Source organism: Cornus florida, unplaced genomic scaffold (assembly GCF_030987335.1).
Source record: "Cornus florida cultivar Cherokee Brave unplaced genomic scaffold, ASM3098733v1 CherokeeBrave_3.0.0_Hap2_Chr01, whole genome shotgun sequence".
In the NCBI taxonomy this organism is placed as follows: Eukaryota; Viridiplantae; Streptophyta; class Magnoliopsida; order Cornales; family Cornaceae; genus Cornus; species Cornus florida.
This window is the reverse complement of record NW_026775571.1, coordinates 75100792-75124179: the sequence shown is the minus strand read 5'-3', so window position 1 is coordinate 75124179 and position 23388 is coordinate 75100792. Positions and strand designations below refer to the sequence as shown.

Below are 23388 nucleotides of genomic sequence, written 5' to 3'. Positions count from 1 at the left end.
GATTCCGACCAGAGACCGAACTTGCTACGAATCCGTGGCCGGCGTCTCGACTCCGTCAATCTCTTCGCTCCCGACGAATCTCCGTCACCGATTGCTTTGCTTGATAGTGATTCCATAGTGGTGACGCCGGCCATAGGAAAGAGAGAGGAGAGAGATGGCAGGGGAGTGAGAGAAACTGAATAAAAGTGGAAAAGAGTTGCAGCTGACACGTGTTGTCGGTTTTGGTTGGGGAAAAGCAAGTCGGGTAGAATAGCACTGCTCTTTAGGAAAATAGGGCAATGTTTGGTTGGATTTAATGGTAATAAAAGGGGCATTATGGTCTTTTAGCTACATAAGGGGTTGTATGGTCATTTAAAAAAATTAGATTGTCACGTGACCCATCATGTGCGTTTTCACAGTCAAATTCAACCGGTTTATTACCGGACGGAGTAAATTGTACCAAATTCGTTAGATCAGAGGGGTTATATGTCGAATTAGTAGTTCAGGGAGTTTTTTGCTACATGATTAATAGTTGAACGAGTTTTTTGCTCCTTACCAAGATCCATTAGTCATGAACAAAACCGGTCAAAAAGTTCATTCAATGAATTTGTAGAGTTGCAACGCGACCGACACTAAACGTAGACCACATCATCACGAAAACTAATTAAAATATCTAAGGGCTGAGTTGACTAAAACCAGCCCTACTTTGGAGAACTTAAATGGAAATTGATTTTTTTTGGACGTTCAATGAAATTCATCCTGCCCAAATTTCAGTCCTAACCTCCTCAAGTCCGTGCTTCAACTTTAGTAGTTGGCTCCTCTACAACTAATATACCATATTAGATGTCTAGCCGACGACTTTGAGGACAAATTAGTGCCAACCAACAAACATGTTACAGTGGATGATGATCTTGACTAATCATAATTTCATATATTGTATGTACTTTCTGTCTCATTTTAAATGTCGACTTCAAACCCATGACTCACAATTCAAACAAAGTTAATATAATTAAAGAATGAGTACCGCCAAGGGGCGTGTGGGCCCATATCTTTCTCCCTCACTCCCCCTTCCTCTCATTATCTCTCACAGTGGTGTCAAAATTTGACATTTTCTTTCACAAATTCATATGATACTATTGTCAAATAGTGAGAACTTGGCAAAATTTCCCCACATTGTATTCAAGTTGAGACTTCAATGCGCTTATGAAATTAACAATAAGTTGTTGAAAATTTCGAAATGATATAAACCAATGAATTCTTACAGGTAAATTACAAATATATATATATATATATATATACAATCTCTGCTTCTAATTTTTGGCACAATACTCATATATTAAAATAATTGACCTAAAATTTCTTTGGACTATCAACTTTGCAGCAGACACCTCCAATCTCAGTCAAGCCATTAAAATTACACTATAATAATAAAAATGCCCTCAATAAAATTTAGATTTTCTTTAAAATAACTAGGGGTAGCTTCAAGCATTAAAATTAAGGGATATTTTCGTCCCCCTAACATAATTCTAATAGCTAACTAACGTTGGAAGTGTCTATTGCAAACAATTGGATAGTCTAGGAGGTTTTAGGTTTTTTTTGTTTGCTTGTGTGCAGAGAATATTGTGCCAACAATTAAAAGTAAAATGAAGTTTGATGTAATTTGCCCTTTCTTAAAACAAAATCAATATTACACAATTAATTTATTTTTTTTAGACGGGTGGTGCTATCAGATTGACGAGTGGTTTTACGCACATCACATTGTTGCATATGTGCTTTTGGCAATTTGACTTACTATGTCGTTCATTTCATCGGTCTCAAAATCATTTTTCTTTTGAATCAAAATCATTCAAAAACATAATTCACAAAAAAAATTAACTTCACATCAATCTCAACTTTTACTCCACCTTTACTCAAACAAAAACATATATACACACATATCTAGAAATTATTGTTAGGTTAACATTTTTCACTCCCTAAATCAACAAACCAATGACTTACTTTAAAATCAGGTCTAATCTTATAAATTCAATTCATAAGCTCCACTACATTTTTCTTTTATTTTTATTTCAGCCATTTTGATTCTTGAAACCAACCATTGATACACTAAACTCAAAAAATACATTTTCAGATTGAGAACCATCGCGTCAGCCTTTGGAAATAAATAAGCAGTAACATGCTGTAGCAGTGAAGACAAGTCATCATCACAGTCTGTACCTCTTAAAAATTAAATCCAAAGCAATTTGTGTCCACTAGTATTGTTAGAGTAGTTCTCAGCCACAGATTGGTTGACCCCACAAGAACCCTATTGCTTCTCCAAGATTCTAGCTTTTTTTTATATGAAAATCCCACACCTCCCTTATCTTCACACCCTCACCTCTCTTGATCCACCACCAATGACTTCACTTTCTTGCATCCTCACACATTCCTTCAAATACATATCTCCTCTGATCTCTCATCTTTTCTCTCACACTCCTACACTGGTGGTTTAGTTAACCAATCCATTTTTGTTTTCTGAAATTAAGATATTTGTACCCAAAAAACTCCATTTGGTAGTGTTAATGGCTATTTTACCTAATTATTCAATATGGGTGTTTTCTTGAATCTTGACAAGTAGGTCTCTCTTTTCTCACTCCATCTCCATCTCCATCTCCTCTGTTGAATTTTGCTCAAGGGTTTGCCATAAAATAGGAAAATAGGAGAGAAAGGGGAGATCAATAGAAGCAAAATGAAGATCCAGTGTGATGTGTGTGAGAGAGCTCCGGCAACTGTGATTTGTTGCGCCGACGAGGCGGCGCTGTGTGCGAAATGCGACGTCGAAGTTCATGCCGCAAACAAGCTTGCGAGCAAGCACCAGAGGCTACTTCTTCAATCCCTCTCAAATAAGCTCCCTCCATGTGACATATGCCAAGTAATTTGATTTCTTGCCTTTTCTTTATCTTTTTGACATGGGTTATGAATTTGATGTTGATTTAGTTTAGTTTTGTAAGGTTTAATTTCTTTTTGTTTCCAAGTTCTGCAAATTGTTTGGTAAATTTGGTGCGTATATGCATTAACTTTGTATTGTAGTTGGTGGTTTGTATTATTGAATGACTTACGATGAAATGGAGAATTTTTACTTCCTTGTGTTTTGGACCTGTTTGTGTTGGTTTTAAATTGTTTGATTTGTTAATTTCTAGGTTCTAATTATGCCAACTGATTGGTCAATTTGATAGATGTTAATCAGCATGGTGTGTGGTATGATACTAGTATTTGATCGCATTTATGAAGTCACTTATTTTGCAATTGAGTGATTCACTTTCCCTTGCTTTGTTTGGTAACCAAGAAAATATTATTATGCAATTGAGTGATTCACTTTCCCTTGCTTTGTTTGGTAACCAAGAAAATATTATTATGCAATTGAGTGATTCACTTTCCCTTGCTTTGTTTGGTAACCAAGAAAATATTGAGGCAAAGAAAATAGTCCTAGTACATAGAGTTGAAACTTGCAAGGATCTGAGAAGCAATTGGGTTGGGATATGGTAATGAAATTAGATTTTAGTCTCTTATTATTATTTTTTTCAATTTTGGGTCTTCCTGCACAATTATTGGAGCATTTAAAATATTTTTTACTCAAGATCTGCATTAATAAATGGTATGGCAATATGGAAGTTCTTGTTATTGGATCTGTCCATGTTATTGGATTTCTTTCCCATCAGAATCATTAAGTTTCATGGTAAACGAACGAGAAGATTGAGTTAAGGAGAAGTGAACATGGATGAATATTCCCGAACACAATAATCATTCATATGGCAAAATAGTAGATAATGTCAGCCATAAGAACAAAGGGTTTTGTATGGTTAACCAAAATAAAATTTTACCTACTTGTGTAACTCATAATGTTTATGATCGGAAATGGGAAAAAAGAAGTATTAAATCAAACAAGAAAAAAATCTCTATGAAATATGTGCACAAAACATTTGAAACCAAGGTGTTAGTCTTTCTAATCGATCGTGCAGGTCTTGAATAATTCCTTATTAGAGGATTTTGTATTATTTATTACTTACATTCCCCTTTTCAAATGAAGGAGAAAGCAGCTTTCATCTTCTGTGTGGAAGACAGAGCTCTCTTCTGTCGGGACTGCGATGAGCCAATCCATTCCGGCAATAGCCTTGCTGCAAACCACCAGCGATTTCTGGCCACAGGAATCCGAGTTGCTCTGAACTCAAATTGCACCAAGGACATCGGAAAGAGTTACCCGGAGCCACAGCCACCCGAGCAGAATGAACAACAGATATCCATGAAAACACCCTCACAGCAAGCCTCTGGCTTCACATCACCACCGTCTTGGGCTGTGGATGACTTGTTGCAGTTTTCTGATTTCGAATCGACAGACAAGGTAAGGAAGTCATGCACACATGAAGGAAACACCTCTTCATTTATTACACAAATATGCTATATATTTTCATCATCACCATGTGATTCATTTGTTTGATGTTTTTTCGTTTAAAACTCAACTTCTTGTAAATTGTTGCTTTTATCGTCTATTCAGAAGGAACAACTTGAGTTCGGAGAGCTTGAATGGTTCACAGACATGGGTCTCTTCGGTGAGCAAGTACCTCAGAAGGCATTGGCAGCAGCTGAAGTTCCTCAACTTCCGATATCACAGTCAAGCAATGCCACCTCATACAGACCTACCAAATTCAGCATGCCCAACAAGAAGCCGAGGATTGAAATCCCAGACGACGACGACGAGTACTTCACTGTCCCTGATCTTGGCTGAACTCAGTCAGACCAAAGATCTGTGGTATAGCTGCATGTTAGTATAATAAAAATCGAAACATACATTCACAGACAGATGTGTGTATAATTATGTTCATGTAAGCACGCGTATAATGAGCAAATATACAAATTCAGTTGAGGGTTTTGATTTAGGGGCTATTATCTTTTTGGTTCTATTTTCTTTTCTGTTTTCTTTTTTTATTTGTTTTATTTTTGATGCAATAATATGATAATCTGTATTTTCGCTCAGGTGTATTATTGTGTATATTATACAGTGTGACTGCATGCTTACAAAATTTATTTCTTTGCATTTGTTGAGGGCTTATCCTAGTAAATTTGGAGCTTCTGCATCAGCATGTTTGATGATAAGGTTGTATAATCATAAATTTTTTTTTTTTTTTTTTTTTGTCGCATTGCTTTATTTTTATCACTACTTGCTTGCTTGACCAAAGGAAAAAAAAAATGACTTGCTATAACCTTCACTCAGAAACCATGAGCAGTTCAGCTTTCTTAACCCAATGGCCATGTATACAACTTCACTGTAATCGTGGTAGCCATTGTTGTGACCATTGTTCCAAAGAATTGGTTCGTTCCATTATTTTAAAACTAGATATCCAAGTGATAAATTTTTGTTATCAACTGATGTGATATGAAATTATAAATCCCCTTGTTGTGACACCTACCAACCCTAAGTGTCTCACAATGGCTAGGGTTCCACCACAGCTGTCAAAATGCCACAATACCTAAACTCAAGTAATGTTACAAATATCATCTTACTACAAAAAGAATAATGTTATCTCACAATTAATGGGATTGCTTTATTTTTATCACGCTTGCTTAAAAATAAATAAATAAATAAATAAATTTGACTTTGCTATAACCTTCACTCAGAAACCATGAGCAGTTCAGCTACTCTTAACCTAATGGCCATATAAACAACTTCACTGTAATCGTGGTAGCCATTGTTGTGACCACTGTTCCAAAGAATTGGTTCGTTTCATCATTTTAAAACTAGATATTCAAGTGATAAATTTTTGTTATCAACTGATGTGATAATTATTAATTTTTTTTAAAACAAATTTAATATTCTAAATAGAGAAACGTAATTCTTATTAATATCAAATACCAAAAAGAGTATTTTATAACATTATTCTTTTTGTAGTAAGATGATATTTGTAACATTACTAGAGTTTAGGTATTGTGACATTCTGACAGCTGTGGTGGAACCCTAGCCATTGTGAGACACTTAGGGTTGGTAGGTGTCACAACAAGGGGATTTATAATTTCTCTGCACAATCATCACAGGTGTCCCTATGGAGGGATTGGGATGGGTGGTAATAAGACAATTCTTGTGTTATCAACCATTTAATACATAAGATATTTTCTTAAACAAGTTTTCATTACTACTCTGCAAAATCACACATGGCTCTCTGTCAAGGCCTTGAGATGAATACTACTAGAGCAATTTGGTTGGCTAATAAATGAGAAATATCCAACTACAAGTTCTTATTATGTGAATCTGGTCACATTTTCCTTCTGCAAATCCATTCCTAGTAAGATGCTATCCTACTTTGGGAACCAAAGTCACATAAAACAAGATCGAAGTCTAAAAACAATAGAATTAAATTTTAACTAGTAAGAATAAAGATAAGTGCGAAAACGACAGCTGTTAAAAAGGATTATATGACTTAATTTATAATTAGAAAATTAGTTCTTCACATGAATAAACAGAATATAGCTTTATTTATTGAATTAACGGGCAGTGCAATATTGACATTATTGGATAAGAATTCGTTACTAATGATCACCTAATATATACCAGTAATGATAGGGAGTTCGACAGTCGAACATATCCGATTAAATTTATGTGAGTAGGAGATAATGTCATCATATTTAGTGACGTCATGATAATATCATTATTCACTAACATAAATCAGTAAAATACATCCGAAAGCCGGACTATTTATCGTCATTCAATATATATTGACCAAAGCAAGTAAATTGCCTGCAATATTTATGACCATTATATGATGTTTCCGACTAAAATAGAAAGATAAATGCTTCCTAAAGAACCCTATGAACTCCAATATTACCAAGCCAAAATGATGAGCGAGAATGATTGAAGTTTTGGAGTTTGAATTACAAGTCCAATTTATATTATCGTTTCGCGAATTTCGATCGCGGAAGAGATATGTTTTTTCTGAAATTGTCTTTTACATTTTTTTGGATGTTCTTTGTATTTAAATTTCTTTATTTCTTCCGTGTTATGCAGTGAAATTTATAAGGTTTTTTTTTATGAGAACACTCTAATATAAACACTCATTATTGACAGTGAAATTTCTAATGGAGTCTGTATATGTAAATAGAAATTACCGAATTAAGTAAATTGTGTATTTTCTTGTAAGAATGTTTAATCAAAAGCAAAGAGGAAGAGGCAAAGATGCTTGCACGAATCATAACTTAATAACTGATCACCAATCTCAATAAAACCCTCTTCACATGTCTTTTATTTATTATTATTATTATTATTATTATTATTATTATTTGAAAAGTTAAGTAAATTTTATAAATGGATATTGGTTACAATGGGCTTCAGATATAACTGAAGAACTAGGCCCAAAGGCCGAATAAAAAACAACAACATTGTTCCCAAGAAATAGGCCCAGCCCCAATCTATTAGCTTCAGCTATAATTTAAAAACAATGCCGAACTTCAACAACATTGGACCCAAGAAATAGGCCCATCCCCAACCTGTGCCTCTGAAGAGGAAATGGTACCAAGTACAAGAAGGTATTTGGATACTATATAGCAATAAACAATACTCTAAAATGATTTTTTTAAACTAGTCATTCTATGTTTTTTAACTTGTAACACTTTTTTTACTTAACATAATTTTTTTTTTTTTTTTTTTCGCTTTCAAAAAACTTGAACAAATAATGTTATCAAACATGCTATCGATTATTATTCAAAATACTCTACGACAAAAATATTTATGTCTCTTTCGGATTAAAACAAAAAACAATTGCAAAACAATGCCGCAACAACATTGGACCCAAGAAATAGGCCCAGCCCCAACCTGTGCCTCTGAAGAGGAAATGGTACCAAGTACAAGAAGGTATTTGGACACTATATAGCAATAAACAATACTAATTTTTTTTTAAAAGAAAAAACTCTGAAATGATTTTTTTAATCTAGTCATTATATTTTTTTTAACTTGTAACACTTTTTTTACTTAACATGATTTTTTTTTTTTTTTTTTTTTTTTTTTTTGCTTCCAAAAAAACGAATAACGTTATCAAACATACTATCAATTATTATTCAAAGTACTCTACGACAAAAATGCAAAATGTTTCTGTTACCAAATAGGCCCTAAGTGATAGGTTCCACTCGCCTCCCGGTGATCGATGCTCTCAACCAGAAACTTGTGTAGAGGGAAGCCGTGAAATTGGCAGCTCAATGGAGTTATAAAACAATGGTATTTGAAGGAGATGCCCAGTCAATTAGATGTTGCAGGCAAATACAATTTCTTTGTATCATTTATTATGGGAGACAACCAACCACTCTTACATTCAAGTAGGAGGTTGACCCATTTAACATGGGCTTTGTTTTAGGTATTTGTTTTTAGTTAAAATATAAATAGTGTTTTTGTTGTAGGAATATTTTGAAAAAAAATCATAAATACGTTTGAGAACGATATTTTGCTGTGAAAATGTCGAAAATAGAAATATGGACGGTTATGGTTTTGAACCATGAAGAGTTATCAAAACAAGAGAAATTAATTTTTTAGTATTTTAGTTTTGGGCCATTGTTCACGAAGTATTTTAATATTATGTAAAATAAAATAAGGTCGCACCAAATATACTTTTATTGCTAAAATCGACAATGTAGCAATCCATAAACAAAAATAATAGAAACAAAATACATGTCAAACGAGTAGCTTCAAATTTTGATAACCAAAATGTTGCGAGTTTTTCATAAATTTATATATAAAAAAAAAAAAAAAAAAAAGAAATGACATTACTCAAAGGTCATTAAAGCTTCTTTTAAAATAAAAAAATCCCTATGCTTTTTGAAGAATTTTTTTCCAAGAATTTAAGTGGATATAAAAATTATTTTTCTTCAAATTTTTTTTCTACTGTCCAAATTCTAAAGTGTTTATTTTTTAGCCATTTCCATCCAATTAAATGAAGGATTAGGAAAATATTTTTTAATGAATGAAGCCGTCAATAAGATAACAGTAAAATTATTTATCACTTCACATAAAAGTAAAAAAACACTTAAAATCTAAAATAAAATAAAAAATTACTCAATTTATAATGAACTCTTAAAACTTAAATAATTTAATGCTTTATTTTCAATTTGACGTTTACCAAAAGTCCAGTCAACAAATAAGGAAGAATTGAAATTCCAATTTCATAAGCTTTTTGGGTTCCTCGTGTGTAGGTAACAAACTGCAAACAATATTGACATAAAAACCCATCTATCCTCGCTCTCTTCTATGGAGGAGACACTGAAAGTGCTCGAATCCTCTCTTTCTCAAACTAAATGGCGACTTAAATCTGCTTCAAAGCGTCGGCTTGAAACAGGTTACTTCTTTTTTTATTGCCTATATATATATATATCTATAGATACATTTCTTCAGTATTTGGATTGATTTCCCCCTTTTTTTAGCCTTATAAATCATTTAGTTATGATTTGGGCTTCTGGGTTTCTTCCAACTTTGAAACCCAGTTCTGATTCTGGGTTTTAATCTCTATCTGTCTGTATATATTGGGGTCTTTGTGAGACATGTAATGCTTATATGTGTGGAAAAAGGAAATTTTGATCTTATATTTGCTCTAGTTTCGTCAATGAAATAAGTTAGGCAATTGTGTTATGCTATCTTGAGTTGTGGTTATGGCTTTGTTATGTTCCAAGTTACGAGACTGCCCAAAAAAACAAAAAAAAAAAAAAAAACTGTATGAAAATTTTCCGACAGCCAAATGGGTCGATTAAGGTTTTTTGAAATTTGGCAACCCTGTTTTTATTTTGGAATAATGCTCTGATATTGCATTCATTTGTTAAAGTTCAGTAATTGCAATTAATTTTGCACTATATACATTAGATTCCTGAATTGTGATTCATGGAATTTCTTTGGACAGATGTTCTAGCTTTGTGCATGGGGATGAGGGCAGTTATAATGGTGGACTATGGTGGGAAGATGCCTGAACTGCAAGAGCGACTATGTGCATTTCTCAAGCTTAGTCAAAAGGTTTGACACCAAACTAGCTCATATAGCAATTGATTGAAGCAATAACAGTATTGCTTGCTGCCAATCTTTCATTATTGATACGTAGTAGCGACTTGTTTACCAATGTTGTAGTTATTTTTCAATAATATTATTCCCATAAATGCTATTCCTTTGCAGAAAATTGATGCCAAATGGTTTGGTCTTTGAGTTCTTAATTCAACTATTATATTATGAAGTTGTCACTCGATAGATGAATTATTATATTATAAAGTTTTTACTCAATAGATAATATTGAAGGACCCTGATTCTTTGCGCAATCTGCGAGATACGCAACAAACAAAAATTTTAAAAGGAGAAGGGAAGAAAGAGATGGACTTCAAAAGCAATTATAACTTTAAGACGTGTTTTGGCTATAACAGCTTTCTCAAATATGGATATCTTTTGCTGTACACACACACAAACATATATAATGCTGAACTTTACTTAACGAAAGATTTTACCAAGTGTATGGCTAAGATTAATAGTCCTGTATATTTTTCCTCATCTATCTCCTATGTAACCAACTCTTGTGGATTTTAGATTTTTACTATAAAGCTTTGTCATGTTTTAACAATCATTCATGGTTCTCCCAATTCCAGACTTGATTATACTGACTTGGTAAGACTAACTCTATCATTTCTTTTAATAGATATATAAGTGAAACATGTTCATGAATGATTAAATATGCAATAGTCAACTCTAGAAAATAAAGTATATATAATAAAAATGTTTATGAATGATTAAATAGGCAATATTCAACTCTACAAAATTATATATATATACATATATATATATATATTAAAAAATTTAAATACATGCAGCTTGTGTATGCCAGTGCTTCATAGCTTTGATGTGAGGTGGTTCAATTTAACATTTTTACATACTAAATAATTAATAATGATATTTTTTTGCCACAAGCAACAGATAAGGTCTTGGCACAATCTTATCAACCTTGTTTGAGCTGAATTGAATGGCAAGACGTGATCATGTAGCCAATCCTAGATAGATGGTTACTTGGATCTCAACGTTATTAAGACTCAATTTTGTTATAGTAATTCTTGTCCTTTTCTTGATCAATATTTAGTAAAGTTCAGGTAAAAAATTATTCCTCTTGTCTACTCATACATCATTATCTTTACATATGATTGCCTGAAATTAGTTGAATACCCAAAAAGTAGTCCAAACCCAAAAAAAGAGGAAAAAGAAAAAGAACGGGAGAAGGGATACATGGAAATCAAATTTATCTGGAATACCTTTTAAATTTATAGAAAGTTGGTTCTTTGGTTTTTTTTGGAAATTGCACATTATATGGTTATGGCAAAGTAATAGAGTTGTGGGCGTACAAGTCACTCACTGTGTGAGCATTAGGTTTCATTTTGACAGCTTTATCAAACTAATACTGTAAAATTTCATAAATAAAAGAATGGAAAAGGTAACCATCTTTTAACACATTGCTTCTGTTATAAAGGATGATCTTGTTGTTCCCTCTTCGATGGTTTATTAGAATTGGTTTATTTCAGGATGAATCTCTTCTATCTTGGAGAATGCATTTTTAACCTTGGCAATAGGCCACTAGTAAGAGAGGAAGCTATATATGGAAGAGTGCGGTCCTTGCGCTAATTTGGGTTCTTTTGAATGGGAGGTCATTCTAAATGTTAAAAGATAACCTCAAATTTCTGGACTATTTCTATGATAAAGTTGGACTTTTGTCCTCTCTTTAGGCCTTGGTAACATCATATTTTATTGTCCTTCTGGATTCTTCAAAATGGTTTCCTCCCATTAATCTCCTTCTAGGTGATCTATTGTTTCTTAGAGGCCCTTTTCCCGTGGTATATAGAACTTCTTTAATATATTATGGGCCTCTTCCCCTTCAAAATTTAACTGTAGGCCTCAGTTGGTCAAATTTTAATGAGTTCTTTTTAGAAAATTTATTAGGGATCACAAAGAAGTGAAAGAACATGGTATTCTGACTTATTTGTGTTCTACTACGCTTATGCTATTTTTCTTTGCTAGAGGTTTAAGAATAGTAATTTTGCTTTGAGGGATTCATTTTATAGAGAACTGCCTGGTTCCGGTGTGATCTGGCTATTCACACCTGAATTGGTTGGTTCTGTTTAAAGCCGGCTGGTTTAGGTTAAATTCATCGAATTGGACAGGCTGAACTGGCTTCGCCTAGCAGCAGTAATGTTTTTGAAAATGGTAAAAGGCCCAAGTTGAGATTCTTGAAAATCATAACTGGGACCTTTGGTAAGGATAATGAGAAACTTCCCCACTCATTAAAATCTTGTTTTTTGTTATAATTAGTGTTACTTTTTATTTTTTATTTCATCAATATAAAGCCCTTCAGTTAGTCAATATTGTAAACAAACATAATTGAAATTGATCATAAACTCACATATATGTCTAATATATTTTATATCTAGACAAAATCATATATTTTTTTAACTTTTAGATTTTTTTTTCTGTTTTTAATTCTCAAAAGTTATACATGGTATGAATTTTTATTTATTTCTTGCTTAAATCTACTATTATTCAATAATTTAGTAAAAAATATTACTAAGAAGCTTAATAGTGACGACTTGGTTTTCAAAACTTCAATAAAATTCACTAAAAATTACTTTTATATTGAATTATGTCGTAAAAAAGTTGCATATCAATACGTTTTGGATCCTAAGTGCAAGGTCAAAAAAAAAAGGATAAAGAAAATGAAAAAGAAAAAGAAATTTCATGAAAGTAATAACTGCTGTTACATGATGGGCACAATTCCGTTACACACTATCCACGTTGACAGCCACAACCCCATTTGTGAACCATGGTGTGTGTGTGAATTGTCGAATTTGAGTAGTGAATTTGTTTGCTGTTTTAATAAGTCTTGTGTTTCAAAACTATACACGCATAGAGACATGTTTAAGATGGGCAAATCCTATCTTGATAAAGGCTTTTCAAAGCCTTTCAAAATAATGAAATTTGATTGGCATAAGCACTCTTCTATATGGAAGCTAATTCTTGTTTACATGGGCTCTGTTTAAAAGCAATAAAGGTAAAAGGCAATATGGTTTATACTTTTTAGGGCCTCTATGAAATTAGGTGAGATATTGAAGACCAAATATCTCCAAAGACAGTTAGAGCTGGAAGTTCTCAACCCTATTTTTCGTTATTGGTACATAGTCACTATATATGATCTTGTTAGCTGTGTTGTATGCATTACTTAAAACCTCCCGAATAAGAAACGATTAGCAGCATGTAACATAACAAAGGTAACTGCAAATGGTTATGATAAGCAGCATGTTACATGGACTAGCATTTGTCTGCTTTTTACAATCAGTAGGGCTGTTCTCCAAAGTTGCATCAGCACTTTGACTGCTAGACAGCTATGTTTTAAGCAACACTTTATTTCTTACTTGTGGCTTTCTCAATTCCCTTCCAGTGACTTCAGCAATAAGAACTGGGATGATACTTTTAAAAATATTATCTTGCCAGTTTCCTGTTATCTCTCCATCTGCTTAAAGTAAAGGCAGGTAAAATATCAAACCACCACCCCCCCCCCCCCCCCCCAAAAAAATAATAATAATAATAATAAAATGACCACTGCAAAAGTTCTAAGAAATATTGTTCCCTTCCTTTATGTTTGGCTTTTAAGATAGTTCTTACATTAGTGGTTAAAGCTTCATCCAGAACTTATTTTTATTCTCCAACATGCTGCATTCTGGAAGGACTCAATACCAATACATGGAGACTTGAAGTTCAACGGAACATCATGCTTTTTGATTGAGATTAAGCACAGACTACAGTACAGTTGCCGACTTTCTTCTTGTTGTACTTTTTCTTATTGCTGATATCCAATGTCACCCTCTCTCAACTCCATGCTGCATTTTGTAGTTAAAAATGAATTATACTTGCCTTTATATGGCTTATTTTGTGAAATGTTTCCTTACCCACCAAATTTGATCTCAGTTTCAGAAATATATCGACCTAACCCAATATGGAAGCTTTAATATTGAGCAAAGATGTTTAGGGTTGCCATTTTATGCTATTATTTGGAGATATTTTCTTCATTAATTCTTTATGCATCATTATCATCATCTGTTTATATCTCTTGGAATCTCCACCAAGATGCTGTCCCCTTTTAGTTGGCTATTTGTTCTTTAGTTCAGTTATGTGTGATTGGTACTAGATGCACTATTCCACTACTCTGGCTACTATATTCTCCTCTTTCTTTTGATTGTTTGGAGTTTCATGTTAATAACAATTATAACTTTTCTAAATCTTTGATGTTGGAATATCCATTTACCAATGTTTGCAGAATTCTGATTAAAAATTTGCTATTCATGGTGTGTTTAACTTTCAGGAGTCTTCCATTTTTGAGCATCTGCGAGTCATGGTTATAGAAGATATGATATATTTGATACATGTTACAGGGCTTGCAGAATTTGTTAAGATCAGTTTAGATTCAGAAACAGAAATGCAATTTGTGGACCTCGAACAGGATCCTCCAAAGGTTCTTTACAATGGAAGCCTTTTGCATTCTGAACTCTTGCTTTTATTTTTCATCATTTTTCTTAGATTAATCCCCTTACTCATCTTTTTTTCAGATGATATCACAAGCTGAAAAAAGCTCATTAATAATGCAACTTGTATCAATTCAGAAGTTGTTCTCTTTGGTCTTTCCTGCTGATGGAAAGAACAACGATCTCGTGCCATGTCACAGGACAGATTCAAAGACCAATGCTGAATCCTCTATTGTTGAACAGAGTACTTCTCAGTCTTCTGAGTTTATTGATCTCAGTAGCTGCATGCAAGACACTCAGGTCACGGTACCAACTCTAAATGGGTATTTTCTCTACCTGTGTATTAGACCATGCAAGGATACTTACTAGAAATTGGTGTATGAATCTATTTGGATATGCACAAATGTATATGCAAATTATGTAGCATTTTAAAAACACTAAGTTCACTGAAATTTACTAGAATTGTAAAAAACGTTGTTAGATTATTAAGTCGTATAAAATTGTAAGAAATGTTTCTAAGATTATTACACCATATGCTTTATATATATCTAATGTGGTGCATATAAAACTAATGCATTTTGCTGGAAATGTGAGTGCTGCATGCATGCACCGAAGTCTAAATCTAATTTGGGCAACTAAAGTTTCTAACCATGTGAAGTCTCAACTATTGCCCTTATAAAAGAGGGTCCGCAAGTTACCTGGTTTAACTTGAATAGTTAGTGAGCAATACTTGTGAATTGGGTCTGGAAAATTTTCTTACTTCACCAAAGGAATGACCATAGGAACTATTTCTCCATTAAAGAACATATAAATTTCTTTGCCATGTTTCATGTTAAGGCTATTTAATTAAGTGCGGCAGATCTACATGTTTTGCTGCAGATGGCTTCTTGGTTATCCAGTGGTGTACTTGTTTGGCAAGGAGCATATTGCGGATGCTATATATAATCTTTCCACCAAGTCTCTCCATCTTTTCAAAATTTTAGTTTGCAGGTTTGTGATTCTCATCTCGGGATTTTTTTTTTTCAGAATTTAGACAAGATTTATAAATGACTTCTATTGAACCTCATATCGCTTGGCAAGATTTATTTCCGTCATTATGACAATATGGAAAAGAAACAAGTCCAAAAAATTAGTTGTTCTGTACTTCCAAGATTCCCGGACATGGAAAAAGATAAAATAGAATATTTTTTTCAAAGGAGTTTCAAATTGAAAAATATTTATATTGCTACCTCGTAAATGGTCTCTGTTGAAATCTGCCAAAACATCTGTTCCTTGGTCTGCCGATCTCTAAGCATGTCATACACTCTAATTTAATGCCAGTAAAGTTCACCACTTCAAGTACATTCTTTGAATTAGTTTACAATTTCCATTTAGGCTTAATGCTGTCGATTCTGAAATTCACACTGTTGTAGGAATGGTACCTCCAGTAAGGGATTTTGTGAAGAACTAACGAGGTGAGACTCTTTAATAACTTAATTTTGTATTCAGTGTTAGTAGCTTTATGTTACAAATATGAGAAAAGTAGAAGGGGAATCTTAAGACAACTCATGAGTTGGAGGATATAGATTACACTTGAAATTATTGAGTGTTGGAAACAGGAAAGAAAAATGGATCTTATTAACCCTTAATCTTCTTACAATAATTTGTTTTCCATATTTAAAAAAACTTACTTGAAAATTATATACTTGTAGGAACATAGTTTGACCATGATATTCAGCAATTGAACCTCTGACCCACTGACCCAGCCCTCTGACTTGGCTATCCAGTTCAGTTTTAATAACTGTGGATTTATATATGTGTATATGACCATCCAATATTGTAGCATTTTTTACATGTGGAAAACATCTACTTCCCTTTTAATCATTTTAGTACATCCCATTATGCTATGTCACCGTGCATATGTCAGATTATTTAATTTTATTGCCTGGAATAAAATAATTATTAGAGTGCCCCTACTTTCAATATAGTGACAGAAGTTCCATCCATACCAGGATGTGGCACACTGGTAGTTCTTTTTAACTTGTAGTGTAAATTATAACTTCCCTTGAGGTTAACAAAATTACATACGTGATAGAATTTAAATAAAAATTAAACCTTGCCTGTCAGTATTTATTTGTTAAATAGACAAAAATGTGGCAGGTGCAAAATCTCTTGATTACCCTCGATACATTTAATACTTCTTAATGAAAATCAACAAAAGTCAATATAAAATGAAAAAGCTAAAATTCCCCCATTAATACTTTTTTGCTCTTCTCATTTTCCTACTCTATGCTCTGTCTCCTTGTCAGACCCATAGCCACCGCCACAATAAACCCGGCCATGTTCTTCAACCTATCAGAAAAGCTGAGTCCAATATCACTGACAATCATTGCCATTCAAACTCAGACCCTGTTTCAGAATTATCTTACACTATTTGTTTGTATTAGTCTCGATCCTCGATTATTCTCTCCAAAATTTGCATTAGACCATCAGCCAAAATTTGCAGTTGGGAATTTGCTTAGCTGAAACTCTCATCCACTTGCTCTCTTCTGTCTTTGTAGCATCTCTCTACTCTCCAAACTCTCTCTCTCTCTCTCTCACAATCCCGTAACTCACTCTGTGACGCAACAAAACCTTCTCTAGCTTCATCACCGGCCAATCATAATGGCCTCTCTCCAATTCCTCAGGATGAACATTAAGATTGAACTTGAAATTAAGCCCCAGTGATTGAAGAGTAAAGAGAGAGAAAGATAGAGAGTGGATAATGAACAGTGATAGGAGTTGGGTACACCTTGCACAAATACTTGTTTGAATGCTGTTGAAACTGGAAGATGTAGGATAATTGTCTCCACAAGAAATGAGAATCATCATTGTCGTCGTTATTACCATCACAACCACATTACATGTCGTATACCGTGTAAAGTCGATTCTGGAACAGTTTCTCAGTGCCTTTTGACCTGAGCTTGGAAGGGAGCAATGAACCATGGGCAGAGGCATTTCTGGCTAGCATGCAGGCAAAATGGGAAAGATGTAAGCAAGTTTGGACGTCTTTGCAGATGGAGGTTAGCGGTTGTTATCCACAAGCAATCGTATTGTAGTAAACAGTAGCTAGTCCATCCCTCTAGCCATCTTGATTGATGAGGACCAACACCAGGTAATGGTCGTTAAGATTTTATTGTATTGAGAATAAAAGTTCAAAATTGTCAATCAAAAGACCACAGTTGTGGTTATCGAAAAGACGTTTGAGGTGGAATGTAATCATTCACATTAAAGTATAATAACATCAATCATAAATGATTCTTTCTATTATTGAACTCATATTTTACCAACACCCTATTTGCAACAATTGCTCATTTTTTATCATCACAATTGAGAAAAAGAAACAGGTCTCTTCACATAGACGAGGTTGTATGGCTGTACCTTTCAAATACTTTCGGTAGTAAAGGCTGTCATTTCGGTAGCATTGATGTCCATACCCACCCTACGTCGCATTTCAATATCCCTTTTTCATCTCATAGGTTCATCGGAGAAAAACTAGAACAATTATCAGCTATTTGCTAGAACTTGTTCTACTTTTGAATTAATGCAACTATTTGGCATGCAATTGACGTTAACTTGGCCAACATATACCAGACTTTACTAAGTTTCAAAGCTTCCATTTTCTATTTTGTTTATTATTTTCGTACCATTACTTTTTAATCTATTGTTTCAAATCTTCGTTTTAATATTAGAGACTTTTGCATTTTTCATTCATCAGCAAATCTTCATGTGGGCAGTTTTACCCTTTGAAGCAACCATTGAAGTTGAAAAGTAGACAAGGCACTTAATGCATCTCTGTTACACATTATTTGTGATTTTGTCAATGCTACACCTTTAGAAATGAGTAAATGATCAGGTCAATTATTAGGTGCCACACCACCCACCCATTTGGTTGGTCATTTGATCTAGAAAGTGCAACTTGACCAGAAGATACAACCAACCTTTCCTACAAAAGTTCTCTGGGTTGTTTGCCAGTTTTCTACATGACAATTCAAAGCAGTTGATTGAAGTTATTCATTTTTTTTTTATATAATATAATTGAATTTTCTTTCAGTTTTTGGATCAATAAGAAGTCAAATTTTTCGATTAGATACGATTACTTCCAGAGTTGTCAAAGTTTATATTTATGGTGCACGTATTATGATTCATATCAATTTTGATTAATTGTGTAACTAGCGTGTAGATTGAACATTTGACTGGTGAAAACATGCACCTTTTGCAATGGCTGCAATTTCTGGTATGGTTAATAGCTTGTTTGGCTTTACAAATGCAAAAAGATGCAATGTCTTCTTGTTTGACAGAAAAGTTGGTTAGCATACATGACCGTTTTACCACTACTCTCCCATCATCTCTAAAAAAAAAAAAATTCTTTTTCTCTTTTTTGGTCTTTATATGTATGAATAATCTATAAAGTTTCTTGATTGATGAATAAACGAAAGGTGTACTTTGTTAGGAATAGATTTGAAGGAACTCCAACATAATCTATTTCTCCTAGCTCTTGCAAGTTAGGATGTCAAAATCACACATGCTACATAGTAAATAACCTGTGAAAGAGACATGAAGCCTCTGTGAAAGGGACATTAATGGAGTTACAGCACGCTCATTTGAGATAAGCTTTAAAATTTTCTTCTACTGTTTTTTTTTTTAAATAAAAAACAAAATAAAATTTAATATCACAATTTGTAAAATAAAAAGAACCGTAATTTTTTTTTTTTATTTATACTTTTCATGTTTGGCTTTTGTTTAAGTCGAAATTGAGGTCGAAATAAAATAATTTACCAAAAATTAATGGATAAATTATTTTTGTAAAATTTAAATATATTTTCTCTTCGTAAATATTTTATGACAACCAAACAATAGAAAATAAAAAAATATTTTTTGTAAAATATTTTACATCTAAACAAACCCGAAATGTAAGCAAAAGTAAAAAAGCCTTCACGCTTTGGCCTCCCTGATGGAAACAAAAAGAGAGTTCCTGATAAAAAGGAAGGGAAAGCAACAAAGAAGGGAAGAGTACAATCATCTTAGACACAGAATTTGTTTCCTTCACGGAAAGGAAAGGAGAAAGAATTCCTTCTTTTTAAACTGGCTCACCTTTTATAAATTGCAAAGTCATGGTGGTCAATGAAGCAACACTCCTTTCTTTTCCCTTTCTTACCAAAAAAAACAAATAAATCGGGATAAAGATTAAAATCATGAGACACAAATTCATGGAAGGAAAAGATGAAGTCGTCGCTGGGTGAATGAATCAAACACTCCCTTCTTACCCAAAAAAACAAATAAATAGTGATAAAAAAAAAAATTAAAAATTATTATTATTTTTTATAACAAAGACGACTTTCTACCTTACTTTAAATAACCTATTTAATAAAAAAATGTACTTTGCTAAAATGAGTGAAATGAAAGAGAGAGAACACCTTTTGTTGCCTTTCTTTCGCGGCATAAACATTCACAAGCATTATTATTAATTTATTTATTAATAATAAAGCACAAGTTGTTCACCATTACAAGCCACAGATGAAATAGAAATTGAAAATGAAAATTGAGATTGGACTTAATTTACTTGAACTGCGAACAACTCTTCCAAAATAAACCAAAACTAAGACTAAAAAGAAGAGAGAAGGGAAAGTTCTCTATTGCCCTTTAATAAAGGTGAGGACTTCAGATTCAGTAGGAAGAGCAGGGATTGCTCCTTTCTTGGTGGTTGTGATGGCTCCACATGCATTTGCAAACTTCAGCACTTCCCTCAACTTTGCTTCATCCTGCATTTCCATTTCCAAACACAAATATGGCATTAGGGTTTACCATATCCTTCACTGTATATCTAATAATCACATTTTCTTAAGGAAAAAAATAGAAGGCAAAGTACTTGCCTCGAGCACGGATCGATCATCGACAATCTTGCAGAGGAGGGCACCGATAAATGAGTCACCTGCACCGGTAGTATCCACCGCTTTGACATGGAACGCATCCACGCTTCCACGGAAGTTCTGCATTTATGGAAACAGGGAAACTAATGAGAATTATATAAACTTGTTTGAGAAAACAGTTTCTTCCATCTGTTAACATACAATGTCTGATTATTTTGAATATACACATTATCAAAAGATGTATATACAAAACAGGGCACGAAAAATATGGTGCAATTTGATGTTCTAAGTTCCAAGATGATATAGGAGGTGCATCCATTTCAACATTTCAATACTGCTTCTTCTATAAGAATGAGATCAACGAACGAAAATTTGATAGAATTTTTTAAATGGTAAAATGAACTTACATCATAAACACTGTTTGATCAAGCTTAATCTAATATGAAGTACACTGCAAATCAACATGGTTTTGATGACTTCTAATAAATTGAAAATTGATTTGCAAAATATACAAATTTTGTTTTTCTTTTTTAATATCATCTGGTAAATTTCGAATAAAGTTACCTTAGTGTAATATTTGCAACCCTTTTCACCAAGGGTGACAAGGAGGAGCTTCAAACCAGGGTGCCACAGTGACATTGCAGACTCGTCATCAATCTTGTTGCTCCCGGTGAGGAATTCCAGCTCGTTGTCGCTGACCTTGATCAGCTCTGCCTTGTTCCAGATGCTCTTGATCTGCTTACGTGCCTCATCAGCCGAGGGCCACAGTGGTAGCCGGAGGTTGGGGTCATACGAGAGTAGTGCCCCGGCCTCCTTTGCCACCTCCATTGCCTTTAAATGTGCCGATCTGCATGGCTCCACGATCAAGCTTATTGATCCGTAGTGGAAAACTTTAGCCTGCAATGGTAGTGTTGAATCAAACTTATGAATGAACAACAACGAAATAACTTAAACTCTCTAATGTAACAGAACAATCGGAATTCTATCAAATTCAAATAGCAATTTGAACCAATCCTTGCTAGTCTTTTTCGGTTTGGAGTCTATTTGTACTACGACCCTTTAGACAGTGTTCGAGGTCTGGAATCTTAAGAACAACCGAAATTCGTTGAATGACAGATGATCATGGACTACCCTTGTTAGGCAACCAGAATTTTGATTCCAATACTGTTAAAATTGATGTGTAGGACTGTTGTGTTCAATAACAAAATATTATAAATAAATAAAATGTATTCTTGTACATATATATGGTATATTGATTTTAGGAAAATCTTGGACTGGTATGTGAAAAACAAAATATACAATCAAATTCCACACTTTTTGTTTTATTATTATTATTATTATTATTTATCTTTGATAAGTCAAATTCCAACTCAGAAATCCGAAAAGTATATCTGTACTCAACTCTAAATAATTTAAATAAAACTTTCTAGAGTTTTGATCTTGCATTGTTGAATTAAGAGATTGACACATTTATTACTTTATCTCAAAAAAAAAAAAGTTCTTTTCATGCCATCCAAAAATCTAAATATGTTCTAAAAAAATATAAATTTTTTTCTCATTTTCCCCTATTTCTATCTAACCAAACAAGCATAATAGTTTAGACAAAAGTGGAGTACAAAAACAAAAACAAAAACAAAAACAAAAACAAAAACAAAAACAAACATTTTGTAATTTTTTGGGGAGTTCATCGTTATCGAATTAAATTTCTAAATTTTTATTTTATTTTATGTTATTTTTTAAAAAAAAGTACAGTATATTCAATGGAACCCACGTGGGACACTTTGCCGACAACAAGAGTTGCTGGCACTAATACTTAAATTATCTACAAAATTTCAGAATTCCATAATTATCGTGGTAAATAAGTAATTACTTGCATATTCAGGTATATTGCATGGGACCCACAATTTAAGATTTCTATAATCATCGGTGGGCCCAAGTCCTTGACAATTTGGCCACATTTTTCTGGTGATCTCACCAGAGATCGGGTGAAGGCGCGTGTGATTCACATACTTGTACAATTGTAATCCATTATTTCTAGAGAGAGAAACAAAACAGTATCAAAGAGAGATGGAGGATTGATTGATTGATTGACGATGCACTTACAGATCTAATAAGGTCGAGGTTCAGTTCGCCGGGCGTCAAGAGCATGTCGGCGCTAGGGTTCCGGTAGAACATGAACTCCCGCTCTCCGTCGGCGCGCAGAGTCACGAACGCCAGCGCCGTCCGAGCCCCCTTGTCGAACGTGATCCCGTCGCCGTTGACGCCGTTCTCCTTCAAGATCCCGGCCAGCATGAGCCCGAACTCGTCGTCGCCGAGCTTCCCGGAGAACGCCGCCTTCCCGCCGAGCCTCGCGACGGCGATCGCCACGTTGGCCGGAGCCCCTCCGGGCGCCTTCAGGAACCCCGGCGCCTCCGCCAGCGACACGCCGGACACCGTCGGCACGAAATCGATCAGCATCTCGCCGAAGCTCAAGATCAATCCCCCAGAAGAAACTCCATTAGTCACAGCCATTAGTGTCAGTTAGAGAGAGAAACAAAAAACAAGCTCTGAATAGCTATGTAGAGAGAGAAAGTAGATTATGAGAGAAGGGGAGACCTTGAAGGCCTTATTATAGAGAGAAAGTAGAACCGTAATACGAGTAAATGATTATTATTATAGAGAGAGAAAACGTAATAAAAGCGATTAACAAATCCGAAGATAATCCAGAAATTATCGGTCTATTTTTCAGTGTGAGTATGATTGCGATAGATATAGTTTTTTATCTTATTTACACGTAGTCAGAGATTTTTGTAGTTTGTTGTACATATTGTTAAAATAAATTAAATATCTCTAACAATGTGTGATTTGTATCTATCCTTTGGAAAATTATTTCGTATATATGTATTTGTGTGTATTATAATTATATATATATATATATATATATATATCATTATATAGAGATGTCTAGTCTATCCATCCTTTTCCTGGAAATTTATTTTTGTATTTG

General features: G+C 33.8%; 3 protein-coding genes across 5 annotated transcripts; 2 read left to right on the top strand and 1 right to left on the bottom strand.

The window, feature by feature from the left end:
* The first annotated feature begins 2324 nt into the window (after positions 1-2324).
* On the top strand, positions 2325-4986 carry LOC132301379 (B-box zinc finger protein 24). The gene is made up of 3 exons (XM_059798638.1): positions 2325-2887; positions 4043-4354; positions 4508-4986. The coding sequence occupies exons 1-3, from the start codon at positions 2705-2707 to the stop codon at positions 4736-4738; spliced, it is 726 nt and encodes a 241-aa protein (XP_059654621.1). The 5' UTR covers positions 2325-2704; the 3' UTR covers positions 4739-4986.
* A 4150-nt stretch (positions 4987-9136) lies between these two features.
* LOC132301359 (uncharacterized) lies at positions 9137-17802 on the top strand. 3 transcript variants are annotated; one of them, XM_059798631.1, is made up of 7 exons: positions 9138-9323; positions 9879-9988; positions 14355-14504; positions 14599-14837; positions 15394-15504; positions 15889-15968; positions 17432-17571. In XM_059798631.1, exons 1-6 carry the CDS (start codon positions 9236-9238, stop codon positions 15962-15964), a joined length of 774 nt encoding a protein of 257 aa, XP_059654614.1. In that variant the 5' UTR covers positions 9138-9235; the 3' UTR covers positions 15965-15968; positions 17432-17571. The 3 variants fall into 3 exon arrangements, with proteins under 3 accessions (XP_059654608.1, XP_059654614.1, XP_059654602.1); XM_059798619.1 differs by having other exon boundaries at positions 9139-9323; positions 15927-15968; positions 17432-17802; XM_059798625.1 differs by lacking the exon at positions 17432-17571 and having other exon boundaries at positions 9137-9323; positions 15889-15969.
* A 2148-nt stretch (positions 17803-19950) lies between these two features.
* On the bottom strand, positions 19951-23063 carry LOC132301349 (fructokinase-2). Its single transcript, XM_059798610.1, has 4 exons — positions 22506-23063; positions 20967-21299; positions 20406-20522; positions 19951-20294 (listed from the first exon to the last, which is right to left on the bottom strand). Exons 1-4 carry the CDS (start codon positions 22911-22913, stop codon positions 20166-20168), a joined length of 987 nt encoding a protein of 328 aa, XP_059654593.1. The 5' UTR covers positions 22914-23063; the 3' UTR covers positions 19951-20165.
* Between the last annotated feature and the right edge of the window lie 325 nt (positions 23064-23388).